Source organism: Xyrauchen texanus, chromosome 34 (assembly GCF_025860055.1).
Source record: "Xyrauchen texanus isolate HMW12.3.18 chromosome 34, RBS_HiC_50CHRs, whole genome shotgun sequence".
NCBI classification, from domain to species: Eukaryota; Metazoa; Chordata; class Actinopteri; order Cypriniformes; family Catostomidae; genus Xyrauchen; species Xyrauchen texanus.
This window is the reverse complement of record NC_068309.1, coordinates 14,695,084-14,712,856: the sequence shown is the minus strand read 5'-3', so window position 1 is coordinate 14,712,856 and position 17,773 is coordinate 14,695,084. Positions and strand designations below refer to the sequence as shown.

Here is a 17,773-nt window from a genome sequence, read left to right as displayed (position 1 = left end):
CTTGAAGGAGTCAAGACATATCCAACTGCACATTGTATCATCTCCACAGTAAAAGTGTAAGCATCTTCTTGTCTCCTCCTCTGTGTCAACCCTGCATGTATGATCTCACAACGAACAAGAACATTTGCCATTACATGAATGTAAAAGTGAAACTGGTATGTTTTGTGTTCACTACCAAAAGCCTAATCTAAACTTCTAAAAGGTGTGAGTCCATCACAGCATTTAATCTTCTTGCGCTCTTTTGGAGCTGTTCTAAATGGTCCGAGGTGCGGATTGGTAACTGTTCATTTGGAGTGCTCACATGACGATGCACTGCTGCACCAGAATATGAGACACAAGAATGCATTAATCATTGGCATTTCTATATTTGCTTAAAAATACCTTATTTTGGAATTACAATGTGAATACAATTTGAAGTGCTCAATAAATCGCAGTTCTCTCAGATAATTGTGATCAGGCTGTGTAATAATCACGACAGGCCTGCCCATTGAATCCTCATGTGTTTTTAGTTTACATTTCTATTGTAGGTTTACTATTTTTACCTCAGCAAGGTATACTTGCACTGTCTGAGGCATTTAATATACCAAATATTAAGGGTCTTTAATTGAACACATATTAGCCATATCACAGGATTCATCTCTTAAATGTATTGTATTTTTGTGTGTATTTATTTTTTGTTGCTAGCTGCATATTCAATTGATATGCACTAAAATAATTACAAGCAATTGTATTTATACTGTCACTGACACAAATTAAACAAGTATACTATGACTATTTGTGAGTTTGTGAGGAAAAGTGCCACAAAACCTGGTGGGACTGAATTCAAGTCACACAGATTGAACTTTTCAATCTGCAGAGACAGGTGGCAGAACAGACAGGTGCCAATGGCAGTTGTTTGTATCTACAGCAGAGTGCTTTAACCTGTGGCACTAGTACCTACAATCTCTTGAGAGAACATAACATAGCAGTAACCAGTTAGGGTGAAATAAATCATTGATAACATGATGTGCACATCTGATTGCTATTTAACTGGGAAAAGAGACATAGCCTGTTTGCTAAAATTGAACAATTTCATGCTATGTCAGTTTCTGGATGACCACATTAAATATTGTGGAAGGAGGCAATGATGTTGAGAAATCCAGTAAGGTTAGATTGGCTGTGAACTCACAGATTAGCCAAACAACAACACTAAATGAGGAACTAATCCAAATTCATAGCACTAAATTACCAAGAACAGTCACAACAGCTCAGTTCACACCTGACTGCAAAGTACTCCAAGCCCATGGCCACTGACCCAGGACCTGTTCACTTGTCATAACACAGAAGTGGAAAATAAAGACAATACTTTGTGATGGGACTCCCCTTCTGAACCACTGTTACATCACTTTGTAGATTCATCGTTGAAACATTTGCAAGCTGCACGAGGATACCAAATACGTTCTGGTGAAAATGTACAACTATATATCGGTTAATATGCAAAACAGACAAATATAAATGCCTGAAATCACTGCATCAAGATAAATGTGTATTACATTATATCACATCAAGTGGCTTTAATAGGTTTATTAGTGGCCCTTGCAAAGTTTAGCATCACAATTACTATTGATCATTCTTGGGGTCAGTGTTTGGTAGATTACTTCTGAAATGTAATCCAGTACTGATTTAAAATTAGTAGGGCTGTCAATCAATTAAAAAATGTTATCGAATTAATTACATGATGTCCCGATCGCGATTAATCACATTTAATCGCATATAAAAATACTTGCTGTGAAAGCCCCTCATATAACAATAATTCAATATATAATGATAAAATAATTATACATAGCTATCTTTAAATATAAAAAAATTATATATATTCAGATCATTAAAATGCATTACATTCTTGTGGCAGAAGAGTTCATCATTGATAAGACAATACAAAAAACGGCTTTAGAATAAAATGTATTGTTTCTACCATATTACTGATCATTGGCACACAATCCATTTCACAAGTGAATTTGTCAATCAGTTGGAGATTTATTATGAGGGGTTGTTTAAGGACACATCAATTTACATATGCATCAGACATGCTTGTGTAGCGTTTTGGGATGCGTTGCATCATAAACATAAATTTTTAGGTCACTGTGTCAAGTTAAATATAGTTTAATACTTAGAACACAATTTGAGATCCCTTAGTTCGAATTTGCGCTCCATCAAATGTTTTGAATGCAAGAACGTAACGAATGTGTTTTGTGCTGTCTGTGCGTTGCAACACAGCTGTAGTGCAGTAAACAGGTGGTACTGCAAGCTGCATTTCTCAGGAATCTTCCTTATTACAATCCCGGGGCATTGCGATTAATTGCATAAATTTTTTTTAAGGCGTTATTTTTAATAAAATTAATCGCACTGAATCAACGCGTTATATCGACAGCCCTAAAAATTACACAACAAAAATTGTAATCAGTAATGTAATTTTATAGATTACACTATAGGGACAAGAATATCATACAGACTTAGGGTTGGGTTTATTTCACTTGGAACATTATGTAATCTAGAAAAACCCAAAACACCCTGGCACCTCAACTCTTTTGAAAAGTGTCTCAGTCATGTGACTAAAGAGCTACTTCATCACAATTAACCTTTCACAAAAGCACCTTGATTAGCACTTTCTACCTTTTTTTTCAAGGTAATCACAGTCCTACAGAATGACTCCTTTGCTTCAATAACTGAAAAGTGGTTGTGGTACATTGTTGAGAAACATCTCCAATCTAATACAAACAGACACAGTCCTTACATAAATAAACCTACTGAAGGCACATAATGGTGACTCATTTTTTAAGCTTCGGTAACATTGCCGCAAACCTTTTCATGCACGTTTTCATTTCCAGTAAAGCAAACAATGATATCACAGTCTAATTAAGAGAGCTCAGAGCAGCCTGATGAAAGTGCTTGTTAAACTATGTCCCAGTGCATAATCTCAGGGACCTTTCCATTAATCAGACTGGAGCGTTGTGTGGAAATGAACCATATTTATATGTTGGGGAAAGGTCATGGGTCCACATGGATGGGTAGTTGCATTAATTTGGTGAGATACACTGTTCCATTAACAATGGTACAACGAGTACTTGTGCACTGGGTGTGGGTTTAACCTCTATTAGATTAGTCGTTAAGATGTGTTTTAACATGAAACTGCATGTAAAGAGGGGTCAGATGGAAGAGGGAAATCAAGAATATTGAAGGAGGTCAGCGATCACTTGAGGCCATAGAAACCAGCACCCAAAGTCTAGTCGATACGGATCAGTGCAGGAGATCGCAGACTGTGGAAATGTCAAAGGTCCAAATATGCCCCCACATACACTCTGTTCTTCTAGGACCGTTATAGTTTAATTTCAAGAAGAAAAAAAATTGATCTTGGCATTATGTTGGCTTGATCTGTTGAAGTGACAAAATAAGTCCCCAATGAAATCACCATAGTAGACCACAGAGGGAGTGGACTGTAAGTGTATAAAAAGCTGTTGGCTCACAGGTACCCAGGTTTGAATCAGCATACCTCTTTACTCCTCATTCTAAATCAACTTTCTTGTCTCTCTCTAATGTCCTATAAAAACCACCAGAAAAAATGGTTGTAAAAATAAGACATGGCCTAAGACTTAAAGAGATAATGTCACCTTGACGGACCACACTTTCGTCCCTTATGGCTTTGTTTTTGTCCATGTTGAATTAAACATGCAGTCTTCTCTGACTCTAAATAGGTTACACAAACTATCAGTTTCTTTGGGATGTGATATAAAATGAGGCCATTTATGCTGTGACATAAGCTCATCTCCTATTTACGGCTCTATTGAAGTTTCATTGAGCCATCATGAGACGTTTAATGTATTCAATCTTGGCAAACATGCCTGTGTCACACTGTCCTCTGTTGATGAATGACACCTATCCACCCCGGTGCCTAATTATTCTCCATTAATCAGTGAGGAACCGGGCCTGTCACCACTTCACTGCCCCCCTTCCATACCACCCACTATTACTGCTGCAGTAGTAATGCCCCCATTGCCAGCTCCTGTGTTGCTTTGAGCTCTCCTAGCAAGGTTGGCATTGCTATGGTAACCAAAAAAGTGATTACTGCCAGGCTAATTGTGTAAACTCGGTGACTGGCCCAAGACTGGTAGGGTGGGGCGTGGATGGTTTATGTGACTATGGAGAAAAATGAATTAGATTTTTGGGGGGTTTGAAACATTTGAAAAAAAGATTCACTAAAGTAGCTTATAACCTAGTTTCCTTTGAGACACAAAGCGGTGTTCCTCAAGTTGGCAATCCTTCGTCAAGCAACATACATCTCAGGATTATTGTACACTAAAAAGTTTAATTGTTTAAATCCATAAATTCCGGTTTGATACCTGACATAAAAATTATAAACATCCCAGCAATCTTTATACAATTATCCTCATCCTTATCCAGTTATCACAAACAACTGTGATTGCTCCACTCTGAACACCACTGAGAAAATGGTACCATGCCATTTCAGCAAATTTAAACCTTTATAAAGTCTCTAAGCAGTGTCAGAAATAAAATTTCACATTAAAGGGCAATACAGTAATTGTCCCCTGGATTTGATTTCGATTTTTACCTTCATAAGGGCATATTTCTTTTCTTTATTTAAAACAAACTGTGTCTCATCCATTTATGTCCAATAAGTTAATATAATACATTTATTACTACAAATTGTACATATAGAGAATTTAATACCTCCTACCCTAAGAATTCAATCAACATCAACTCATATTTGCGCCATAATATGTATAACAAGGACATTTATATATTATTAAGAACTATATCAGATGTTAAAAATGTATTACTAGGACATTTTAACGTGCGTTCTTGCATTACTGTGGCGATAGCAAACCTCAGTACTCAAGGGGGTGATAGAGTTTACTTTAAATGTCTGTAACATTAAAGAAGATGTGCTATTATTCAGGTGAATTGCTATAACAATATTGACTTTAACTTAATTGTTCAGTAATATTCTCTTTAAACTGTATAATAAAATGTACCCTTATTTTCATGATATTATCCACTATAGCTCCCCCTGTGGCAATACTGAGCATGCAATGAATAGTTGTCTTGTGTTATGAATTTGCGGTCTGACACAGTTTGAAACACAACAATGCACAAAATCATGCTTGCATAGCTAGAAGTATATCTGAATAGAGAATGTTACAGGCCTTATTTTATTTCTTTGGTTTAAATACATACTCTGCCAACTCCTCCAAACTCCGATACACATCATCTTCATTCAGTGCTGTGTCCTCTGATGGAAAGGGCCTGGGGAGTGAGAAATGAGAAAGTGTGTTAGCTATCGCACATTCCTGATACAAGCATAGGAGGAGGAATATCTACCAGTAGCTATTAGCGAAATTCACTCCTCAGCATCCATAATTCAACAGGTGGATTTATTCATGAGCCGTCCACCTCCTCAATGATTGACACTTGTAACAATGTGACAGATGTTTCAAAAGCACTTATCTGATTTTCAACAGAATACTGCCGACACAGTGAAAAGGCCGTGGCAAGACTGAATGACACAGGCTCTTGCAGTTTCACAGGAACACCAAAATGCAAACACTTCAGCCTTCCTCAATAACTGCGGGTCAAACTCTCAACTCCTCTGAGAGCAGACCCAATGTTGTTTTAAATTGAGGGCTAACGAAACATTTACCGGCCAATTAGAAAGCAGCAAATGCAGGACTAATCAATTATTCGATTAAAGGCATGGCTTTTCCTCCAGAGATCTCATCAAATCACTTAATCTCACACATTATGTGGGGCAAAAGGTGCTGTGCAGCATGCAAAAAACATGAGCCTCAGAAAATAAAGTGATTTAGAGGCTAGGCTTGTCACCTTCGCTTTAGTGTGTGTAGGGTACGTCTCAAAGTCACAAAATGTTATAGTTTCTCACGTTTGAATAATGTTGTTTTTCAAACAAAACAACATATTGCTCCAGTGTACTGCCTTCATTTATGAAGCTATTTTAACATTGTGATTGAAAAGAGCTAATTATTAATGTGGTGCTGTTTTATGACATGAAAATAAATTACCTTTACATGCATTTAATTTTCAAAAAATTTGAGCCAAGAAAAGCAATTCTTAGGCTTTTATGTGGACCTGCCTCCATTGTGTGTTTATGTAAACATGTGCTAGACATCTGTCTTTGGCCATTGCAGCATGTCTTGCTGTTTTTTTTTAGCGTCTCATGTAGGAGTACCATGTTTCTGAGGCACCTTGTCAATTTACATTTGTCAAATGTAAAATTTTACAACTGATATTTGAAAAACCCATATTATACACCACTATTCTGAATACTGGTGGTTATGACTCTGCCCAAGCCATATCTTGGCATGAGAATATCATAGAGTCCGCGGGGTGGACTCTTTTAACTTGACCAACTTTAACCAGTAAGTAACCACCTAGCCACCACCTTGAACACACTGACAACTGCATAGCAATGTGCTAATATCAACTCACAATACCCTTGCATTATGACAGTGACTTTTTGCATGGGCAAGCACCACTCACATTTTCTTCAGAAAATGTAAAATCTGGTTAAACCTCATATGGACATAAAGCCATCTCTTCAATCATAAACTTAATTTCTGTCACCACAGAGCTGTCAAACAGCAGTGATGGAAAGAGAAAAGGGAGATAGGGAAAGAGAGAGAGAAAAGGCTATAGGGTACAAAAGACTCTGACCTTGAGTCATATTACTATATGGCTTTAACTTGGGGTGCACTGATCGATCGGCCACCAATCTAAATCGGCCGATCTTCGTCTTAAGTCTATGATCGGCGATCGTGCCTAGAATCAGGGCTGATCTTTTCTGCAGCATGCAGGAAATCACACATAAACTGCTACTCTGCATTACACGTGTATGACTATTAAGTTGAAAATTTTCTAGAGTCATTACGGTAGTAATTCTGACTCGCTGCACTGTGAGCAAGGAGAGGATAAAGAAACTGCAAACATATACGTGATGTAACGTGAGTCGTGACAATCAAACGTTGTTTTGAGCGATAGAAACTGTTTGAGCGATCATGAGCACTTTCAGCTTCACTCCTTTCAATGTGCTCACTAGTGGTGTCAATCAAACATGCGCGCTCTCCAGGTGCTCTCAATATCTCATCAGTTGCTCATCTCAGAGCTATTCTGAGGGTCCCAATTTAAATCAGATTATTGTTGGTCACATTAACACTAAACACAGCAATAATATTTTAACCATATCAGCACCACATCTTCACACATTTGCTTAATAATTAGTGATTTGCATTACAGCAAAATGCCAAAGACAATAAACAAATCATAGATATTTATGATTTCTCACTGGAGCACATTTAGAGTGTTTAATAGATATGTTTTTCTTTTTTTTGAAAGTATCTCTGCTGTGTTTAGCTCTCATGGTTTTTTACTGCTTACCAGTATGTCACAATGACCTTTCGATATTGACAACAGAAATATTCATAACTGTTTCAAAACAAATAAATGTTAGCAATTCACAATTAATGTAATTTTGGTAACTTTGTGAAAAGATTCCATTCATTAACATTAGTTAATGCATTAGGTATCATGAATAAACAATGAATAATATATTTTTACAGCCTATTTTTTTAATTAGAATGTTAGTTAATAAAATTACAATTATTCATTGTTAGTTCATAGTGCATTAACTAATGTTAATTAATACATTTAAAAAAAAATACGATTATAAAAATGTAATAGTATATGATGTAACCAGGGGTGTAAAGTAACAAATTACAAATACTCACATTACTGTAATTAACTACTTTTTCCCAAGAATTGTTCTTTATTAAGTAGTTTAATAATTGTATACATTTACTTTTACTCGAGTACATTTTAAGTGCTGTAACTGTACTTTTACTGCACTGTTTTCCCACTGTCTGTGTTAGTTACTTCCTTGTCCTGATTTAAATTTTTATCTATCAACATGATTGGCTAGGGAGAGTCTCGTGACTCCTGTCAAATCAAAAATAAATAAATAAATAAATAAATACATAAATCAGAAGACAGAAACAAAGAGTGAGACCTTTTAGATGCGTGTTCCACGAGACTGCGCGCCTCCATATCAGTGTGTCATACATGCGCATAGACGGCTTTTCTGTCATCTGTTCTTAATAATATTATAAATTGTTTCATCAAGCGCGTGTCTGTGTGCCACGGGGCAAATTATTTGTAATATTAATTTGATAATAATAATAATTTAATACATTGGAAAACAAAACAAATATTGTCTTGACATCATCAAAGGCATCAGCTATTGGCGATCACTCTGACCATCGTTGATCCCCGAAATCATCGTCTGTTGGTTCAAGCCTAATGTGCATTTCTCTCGATAAATTAACAAAATGTTCAGACAGTCTCCTTGCTGGTTTTTCCCGACACCTTCAGGATCATTGCAGCTTTTGCCAGTGTCACTGCAGCTCGCTTTGTGCGTGCGTGCGCGTGCTTGTAAAATATATAATTAATATATAAAATAAATCTATATTTAAACCATTATTACGGTTTAGTATTTCTCTGTTATGTAGAACAGTGTTAGCAATGTTACTTACAACATTCTTTCTCAGCCCTGGAACGCAAACCATTTTCTGATGACCCCCCCCTCATATTAAAGTAATAAATTTATATCATAAACGTACGATTAGTTGACTAATGGTTTAAATGAACTCCTACTAGTCGACTAGGAATATCTTTGGTCGGTGGCAACCCTAGTCTATAACGTAGCCTGTAATTTAACTACCTATCACTGAGATTATTGGGCTGCTGTGAGAGATTAATGCAATCTTATCAATAGGGCTGGGCAACACAATTATCTAGATGTTTTTCGGAAAAAGAGAGGTGTCCTCGATCACATTTTTTAGTAGTTTTCTATATTTAGCCTATGTTCTACATCTACAACTGGGGTGTTCATTACATCAATTGCTATAGCAAGAGCACCACTGGTTGGTTGATCTAGATGAAATATAAAATGTATCTTTATATGCTGTCTGTAGCTGCGTGCTGTTTGATTGACAGGCAGCTAATGTTTGAGTGCTAATCTGGGTTCGGCCTAAATTATCTAATAAACTTTTGTTGGATAATACATGCAGAAGAATTGAAACGACGTGATTTGAATCTAGGATTTACCCAATCTTAATCCTGGAATTCTACAACATCATAAATGAAAAACTTCAGGTGCCAGTAAGTCTCACATCTGGCCAATAAAACTAACAAAGAGACTTGTCTAGATCCCATATGACTTGAAAACTTCTCTGCAAAGATGCCTTAAATTCAAAGGGCGAAGCAATAAAAGACAGAACACACACTCTTGGAGTTCCCGAAAGACTCGGGAAACACAAGATTCTGTCCTCCGATATAAACCAGTTTGACTACACTTATGTAGTATGTCGACATCCCGAGAAAGCTCGTCACTCTCTCCGTTTCACACACCCATGAGAAGGCCTCGCTTCAAAGCCAAACTCATCATTCATACAGAAAATAATTATACGGTCTTTCAGAGGTCCAAAACATCGACGTAACAAACTTTTGACCAAGAACCAAGCAACACAAAGAACACAAGGAAACACCACTACACGCAAGTACATCTCCAATATTGTTCTCAAAGTGCTGGTGAATTAATTAAATAATTTGTGTAATCCGATAGCAAATCGATGTAGACTCAAAAAAGGATAAATGTTTCTTAAGGCATTGTTAACAGACTCCATAAAGATAATTTTCAGTATATTGATCATTTCTCACAATCTGACACTCTTTTCACCAACCTGTCTCATGTATGTGGGTCAAAGACGTCACGGGTAATTTTTTTGTCCAAAGGCCTTAATAATAATAAAAAACAAAGATATGACATCCAAAGTATGTAAGGTAGTACAACTTGATCTCTTTTATTGAATCCAAAAGATTTTAATTATATATGTGTACTAGTCATTACATAATTACAATGACATAATATAAGAAATATTAAAGATTGCACACAGTGTGAGAGAGATTCGGGCCAGTTGCTAGAACTGTCATTTGCCCGATCGGGCAGTGCTGCATTTATAACATTAGTGCAACAAGCGAGACAGCATAAAATTACACAGAGCGAAAGAAGTATTCTAACTGACGAGCGAGCCAAGACAGTCGCATGCAGACACCGAGCGCACTCTCCTAGCACTATCTCTTTTCCAAGTGTCTTAGCATCTATTACCAATGTGTAGAAAAGAGCAGGAAAAAAACAACTTAATGAATTTTGTAGTGCAATTGCACATCTTGCGCAGCATTTTAAGAAAGCCTATCCCCGCACATTCTGTGTTCACAGTGCACGAAATCCCCACATTTTTCATTTTTACATGCTGGTGAAAAGTAGTAATCCACACGGTTTCTTTCTATAGGTCTGAAAATCCATGTCTCTCAAGATATGAATTATTAAACACGTTAAACTAGCGAGTTTAACCTGCATGTGCTCTCGTAAAGGGACAGAGCGCTACTTTTATTCCCACTGTAAAAAAACTAAAACATTTTCTCTCATTAATTCGCCTTTAGAGATGAAGCACTGAATGAGACGTAATAAACTTTGTTAAACCCCGGTTATACAAGTGACTGGAAACCACGAGCTGCTCAGTATCCAAAATGTAAATATACATTTAATTGAGTAATTTTTCAAAACGTAAACCTTAATTCAACATGATAATGCCATATAATATGAAAAGAAGCTAAATCACTATTGGGCTATGTGAATATGAAGATGAATATTTAGAACAGTCTACTTCATATAATCCTCATAACACACCAGTTACATGTCTCATTTCTGGACTGTTCATGCATTTTCTTTCTGTGTTTTGTGTATTAGTCAGTGTTGGTCTTGTTCGGGTTGTCTGAGTTTATGTTTATATCCACATTATTAATTCACAGATTAGGCCTAATGTCTACCTACTGTTTATTACACATCACAACCGATTTAGTAGCATGATCTCCTCTCACAGAGATTCTGATATTTATTTCATTCAGGCAATTATAAAATCTTTAACTCAGTGAATAAATCTTTGATCCTGTGTGTGAAAACACTACAAATTTAATTCTTAAAAACGTAAAAAAATATTTATTTTCCGACACATTTTTTAAAGCTATGATGGTAAAAACAGCTATTTTTGTGTTGGGGCCAGTGAAAATTTTGGCAGGGCCAGTAAAAATCAGACAGACGAAGAGTCCTCCCTTCTTAACCAGGGGTGGCATTAGACATCCACACAATAACAGCCTAACACACACACATACACCCTGACAAGATGACAATCCCTCACCTCACACCTCCACTCAAGGTGCCAGGTTGCTATTGTTTCTGATGAACAGAAGAGAGAGCATCTCTTTGACAGCTAACAGAGCAACACATCATTAGCTTTAACATTAAAGCTGCTGCCACTCAGTCCCTTTAGACAGTCACAGACCTTATTGCTATATATATGTCAAATCAACGTACATGCACATCAAATACATAAATAGACACTGATAGAATGGTACGTTTAAATGCATGGACTGCTTTCAAGCATATGCCTAGAGGACCACCTAAGGCTCCTCATGAATAGGCTCTCTTGCAATCAGAGGTAAAAAAAGATTTCATAAATCTCGGCATGACAAGCTCAATTGCACCATTCCATTCAACAGTGATGGCCGCATCATTCGTTTTCTTGTTACGATGCATCAAAATCATTGTTGCTGGATAAACATCCTCCAAATGGATGTATAATGTTTTTGGGGTTGAACGAATAAATATTTAAGTCGCCGTAGATTCTGCCACTCAGAATTGAAACACGTAAACCTATTCCTTGAAAAATAAAGCTGTGTGATGAGTGAATATTAGCATCTTGTATCATAACACAGGGATGTTGTATTGCATGATGACGGCATAATGGCTGATAGCTAAATAATTAGTCTCCTTACAAGGCTTCATCAAGTAAATCACTAATTAAAAATCCTCATATGCTGCAGAAGCTTTTTTTAATAATAGAAGGTTAAACTTGCTCACAAATGTTATGCTAATTAACAAAGTGTATTAAACACACAAAATCTCCTGTCTGTTTTCTATTTTAAAGTAACATAAAACTAATGGTTAACAGGTTCTCCAGTTTGTATCTCAGTGGGGGGGTTTGCCAGCATTTGTGAGTGTTTTGAGACTTTACGCACATGAATTTACAGACAATTTAATAAAGTTTGAATAATAATTTTGTTGGTATCCAACAGGAATAAATATTTTTTTTTGCCTATATATAATTTCACATTTATTCTTTAACACACTTTTCTTCATCTACATCTACATTTGAGTCGGGTACTTATCAGGGTTTAATCCTCAAACATAGCAGCTATTAAAACCTATATGCTTAGAGATTGATCAGTAAGGATTACATTTTTGATTTTCATTTAAAAAAAAGATGTAACTAAATTAAACTTTCGCTCAAGTATTTCTACTGTTTTATTTATTCCCTAGAGGAAAACCAACTTAGTCTCATTGCAGCTCATAATAATAAGTACAAGATCTCATATGAAATCATAACATATCATGCAATTTGGCTTGTATGAAAAAGTAACATTTTATTCTCAAAGAGAAAGACCAATCAACAAACTGAATTTTTAATTGATACAACACATCACATTTTAGCTAGCTTCCTTTATATTAAGAAAGGACATGAGACATATCTAGGAACCAGAATATCATAGTGACTTAAGGGTAGTCAGTTTTGACTTGGGCCAGTTTGTAACTACCTATAGCACCCACCTAGGAATACCTTAGCAACTGCCTAACTAAGAATACCTTGGCAATTGCAAAGAAAATACTTGGAAAGTTGGCAATGTGTGGCTGTGAGTTTTACAATCAGCAAGCATCTGTCTTATATAGATATATATATATATATATAATTTGTAGTCCGATTAAGAAGAGAGAAAAAAAACTACAGAGACCACAACAACATGTTTTAAAAATGCACACAGGTTTTGTTGCACTTACACAGAGTCACATGTTCACACAAACAACAAGAAGGAAGCTAGAGGGCAGAGAACTGACCTTTTGAAAAGTTGAATTTTCGTTATGCGTACGTGTTATTCATCCTTACTCAGGCCCAAATAATTGGCAAAGTCTTGGCCACTACAAATCCAAAAAAAATATTTCAAAATATGTTGAGGAGATAGAATATGTACGTGTGTGCATCTATGTATAGTTGTATAGATTGTTTCAGCATAAATGACGAGGCTTTAGCTAATTTATAATTATATTGCTGCTTTCTAATCTCAACCTAAAAGAAAATAAATCAGTTTCAGATTTTTCTGTCTTTTTTTGGTACATCTATCTTTCACTCCATTGAGCAAACTACTTAGCGCCTCAAAAATCGTTCAATATTCTTGGAGCTCTTCTATGCTGTCGCTCTCAGAACAGAGCGCAAATATCTGTTTCTGTGAGATAAAAACCCAGGGGATACTGTTTGGTTGGACATAAATGAAACTGGAAAGAGACTGATGTGCCTGCCAAATCCAATTAAAGCTTGTGTTGGCCTGATGCATTTCAGGCTGAAATAACCGAGCGATGGTACCAACATTCATCGTATTCTGATTTCAAATGATCAGGTTTGTCATAGTAAGTTGTCTTAATCTCAAGAGACAGCTCCTGAATTTGTATGTGGGTGGGTGTAAACATGGATACATGTATGCACGTATATGTGCTTGTGTGTTGGCCTGAGCACAGAGGAAAAGTTTCCTTCATAGCTAAGGAGACTTAAAGGAGTTCTCAATTATGTTTTAATTTAAGGATCAACTTAGTCTCAGATGTTTCTACCAAAACATTTTCTGAGAAATAAAAATAGACTAAACGAGGCAATTGTTTATAGAGTGTTGAAAATAATGTGGACAGTGTAACTCATATAATTTGGTATTGGATAATGTTTAAGTTCATATACAAATTTCTGACTTTTGATTGTGAACTTTGGAATCTTGGCAAATCTGAGCACAGTGCATGACATTAAGATTTCTTCTAAAACATTACAGTAGACACATGGGGAGTACTCCAGCAGCGACACAGCCGCAGCCATGGCCACTCCCCACATCACGCTTGCAAAAATGGAGCCGCAAGATCACCCAAAGCCTTCATCGAGATCTTTGAGCAGGTGGCAGAAGCGTGGGGCTGGCCCATCACCAAGTGGGCAGTCCGAATGCTGCCCTTACTCTCTGGCAAAGCACAGCTTGTGGCCCAACAACTGCCGGTCGTGAGTATCCTGGAGTACACAGACCTAAAGTGGGACATCCTGCAGTGGGTCGTCAGCAATTCGGAGCAACACTGGCAACACTTCTGCACCCTGCCGTTCAGCGAATGCGGTCTCCCATTTGCCTTTGCCCAACAGCTCCATGATGCCTGTCGAAGGTAGGTGCTGGAAGAGGATCACGACGCCGGACCTGTTATCGATCTTGTGGTTGGCTACCAAAAGGGACAGCAGAGTGGGTCCAGTCCATCACCCAGCGTCACTGAAGGAGGCAATCCAGATGGCTGAGGACAATTTGGCGGTGTATTCAGGGCCGGCGAGCCCTCTTCTTCTCTCTCTCGCTCCTTCCCCTCACCCTGTTCTTATTCCCAGGAAACTGGGAATTCCTACCTTAAAACCATTCCCCGGTCTCGTGGACCATTCAATTCACCGGTTTGCCTAAACCCTCTCTGCGTTCCTCCAGAGGCGGTTGTGGGCAGGACTTCTGGGACGGTCTGCTTGAGCTGCGGGGAACCTGGGCATTTCCAGGGCCAATGCACCACGATGGAGGTGGAGACATTGGTCCGGGCCCTAATGTACCACCCCAAGAGCGCCATTGCACCCCCTTCCATTGAACGAGGTCCCTTCGAATGAATTGATATAGACCTCGTCGAGCCATTAGAGTGGATTGCACATGGGCATCGCTTTGTGAAGGTTCTGGTGGAACGCGATATCCAGAAGCAACGCCTCTGCACAACATCTCAGCATGTAGTGTTGTGGAGGCACTCTTCAGAATAATCTCCCGAGTGGGGATTCCGAAAGGAATCCTTACTGATCAATGCATAAAGTTTGTCACATTACACTGTAGCGAATCAGCTCTACATTCTTCCACCATTAGGTAGCGAATCAGCTCTATGAAATATTAATAATCAATCATAACTTGTTATAATCGATTATGAATATTTGGATCAGTTAATCGGGTTAACTTGATGTAGCTACATTAACATTACAACCAAATACTCGGTTCATCCCGTGAACACTCAAGTTTGGTTATTAATTAATTAATTAATAGAAATGTACATTTCGGGGCAAGGGAAATGTCTTTCTTACTAAGTATTAAGAGCAAGTAGTCAAAATCTATGATTAGTGACTTTAGATATGAGCTTGAGACACAGACAACTTTACATGTGACATGAACAAGACTTTATTAACTAGACTAAACATTTAAACTACTCTAACATACATATACCTACATGCATACAGTTTACCAAGGGAAAGAGGGCTGAAGCAGAATACAGGAAGGCAGGAAGTTATAGCATTGTTTGAAGTTCAGCAGATCAACAGCCTGAGCAAACCATCATATTAGTTCTGACATGCCCTTTTTAGAAAGGGGTTAAGGATACTTAATGTATCAAATAATGAGACTAAGTTTGATACTTGCATGTCCCATTTGAATTAAACTGTCCTGATGCAATTTGTTGAGGCTCCAGTTGATCTTTGATGATGTTGTCTTGATGAGAGAGAACCAGTGGGAGTCAGAGAATCTTTGGTGAATGGAAAGTCAAGGCCGTAGCCTGGCGCACGCTTGGGAGTCCTTGGGGGCCTTATAGTTCAGCATCATCTTCATTAGGACTTCTCCGGAAGGCCCAAGAGAGTAAGAGAGCACAAGGCTCAGAGAACCAGAAAGCAAGAGATAAGAGACAAGAGAGAGGAGAGAGGGCTAAGAGAGAGAGAGGAAGTGGGCGCAGCACTTTTATACCCTTAGAAAACATGTCCCACCTCTCATTGGCTCGACCAATGAGAAGGGTTTGGGTTCCAGGCGGGAATTTGGTTTTATTGCTCTTTGTTCTCACATTTCTCATTGCATGTGCAAGAAAGAAAACTAGGAAATATACTTGTAATACTAATATGTTGTTGTTATCGACATATCATGTACACAGTCATTTCAATCTTCGAAATACCAAGTTATAGAGACTTGCCACACATATGATTTCGGGTAACCATGGTATGCAAAGTCTGAAACATTAACCCATTAGTTTGCAAGAAAACATAGATCAAGCACATTTAAGGGAAAATGTGAGATGGCACATTAGATACATGTCAATATTTATCACATGGATATATAGAATATATATATAGGATTAACAGGGTTCATTTCTCTTTCTCAGTAAGAGGATGAAGTGAGGGTCAGCACTTCTCTGAACATTCCTTTGGAGGTCGTAAAATTCTCCTTCCATTGGGACAGGAGAATGATTCCTTTGTCAAGGCTCATTTGCATGTTTATGACAGTAAGAGATTTTGGGCTGAATGACTCAAAAGATAGTAAAACATCGCGTAATATCATTCTACAGAGATCTTATATTCGAATTCAGCTCGGACAAATCGTAAGGTTTAATTTGATACCAAGAAAGGTATATTTGGTACCTTTAAAAGTGGGTTTAACATTCTTACACTCAGGCTATTAAATATAAAGCCTCTTATTAAATATAATGAGTTCTCCTACACTACTAAACAATTCTACTAATTTTGATTTACACCAAAATACATAGCACACAGGGATTACAACTTATTTCATTAAAACTAAGCCCTTTTAGGCTTTATAAGAAAGACACACATTTTTACGTTCAAAAGTCCCCGCCTTCCTGTCCACACGATAAGCATGTGGTGAGCATGCGGATGTCACATGCGGTTCTCTATCAATAGTTCATTGTCTCTTTGTCAATACATTTATTGTGCTTGTGGAGACTAGTTGGCGCTATTTCAGTAATTAGGGGAGTTTCAACAGTAAGTTCTTGTTTGTTCGGAACCTGCCGAGTTAATGATTCCTTCATTGATTCCCTCAGTCGCTACAACACTATGCGAACTGTAATAATTATTGGGGATTACATCGATTCGGACCAGCGCTGACCACTCCCAAACAGATGGCTTGGTCGAACGATTTAATCAGACATGAAAGAAAATGATTTGTAAATTCATGCACAAAGACACTCGAAATTGGGACAAGTGGCCCAATTGCTTATTATTTGCAGTACGAGAGGTCCTGCAAGACTCCATGGGGTTCTCCCCATTTGAATTATTGTACGGTTGTTGACCATGAGGTGTGCTCAACGTCCTGTGGGAAAACTGGGAGGAGGGACCTTCAAACAGCAAAAACTAAATTCAATAGGTTCTTGACCTGATAGCAAATCTCTGCACACTGGGGCAATTAACACAGGAAGTTTGTTCCAGGCTCAAGAACGTCAAAGCCGGCTGTATAAAAGGGGTACATGGCTACAGGAATTTATACAGAGAGATAAAGTCCTTGTAATACTCCATACATTGAGCTCTAAATTACTCACCAAGTGGCAATGGCCCTTTGAGGACACATGGTGAGTCAGGGAAATAGGTTATGAGGTTAAACGAACAGATAGAGACAGAGCACATTATATTTATCACCCGAAACTCCTAAAACCATAGAGAGAGGTGGTCACAATGACTTTGGCAATGGTAGTATGCCAGATTTATCACCCTAAACTCCTAAAACCGTAGAGAGA

At 37.7% G+C, this 17,773-nt stretch overlaps 1 protein-coding gene across 1 annotated transcript in view; it reads right to left on the bottom strand.

Annotated features, from left to right (window-relative positions):
- The window catches only part of LOC127628227 (guanine nucleotide exchange factor VAV2-like), a 286,511-nt gene that overhangs the window by 63,615 nt on the left and 205,123 nt on the right, over window positions 1-17,773 (bottom strand). The window contains exon 4 of the mRNA XM_052104998.1: window positions 5,233-5,301. Coding sequence (XP_051960958.1) covers window positions 5,233-5,301 — 69 coding nt within the window. The remainder of the gene's footprint in view (window positions 1-5,232; window positions 5,302-17,773) is intronic.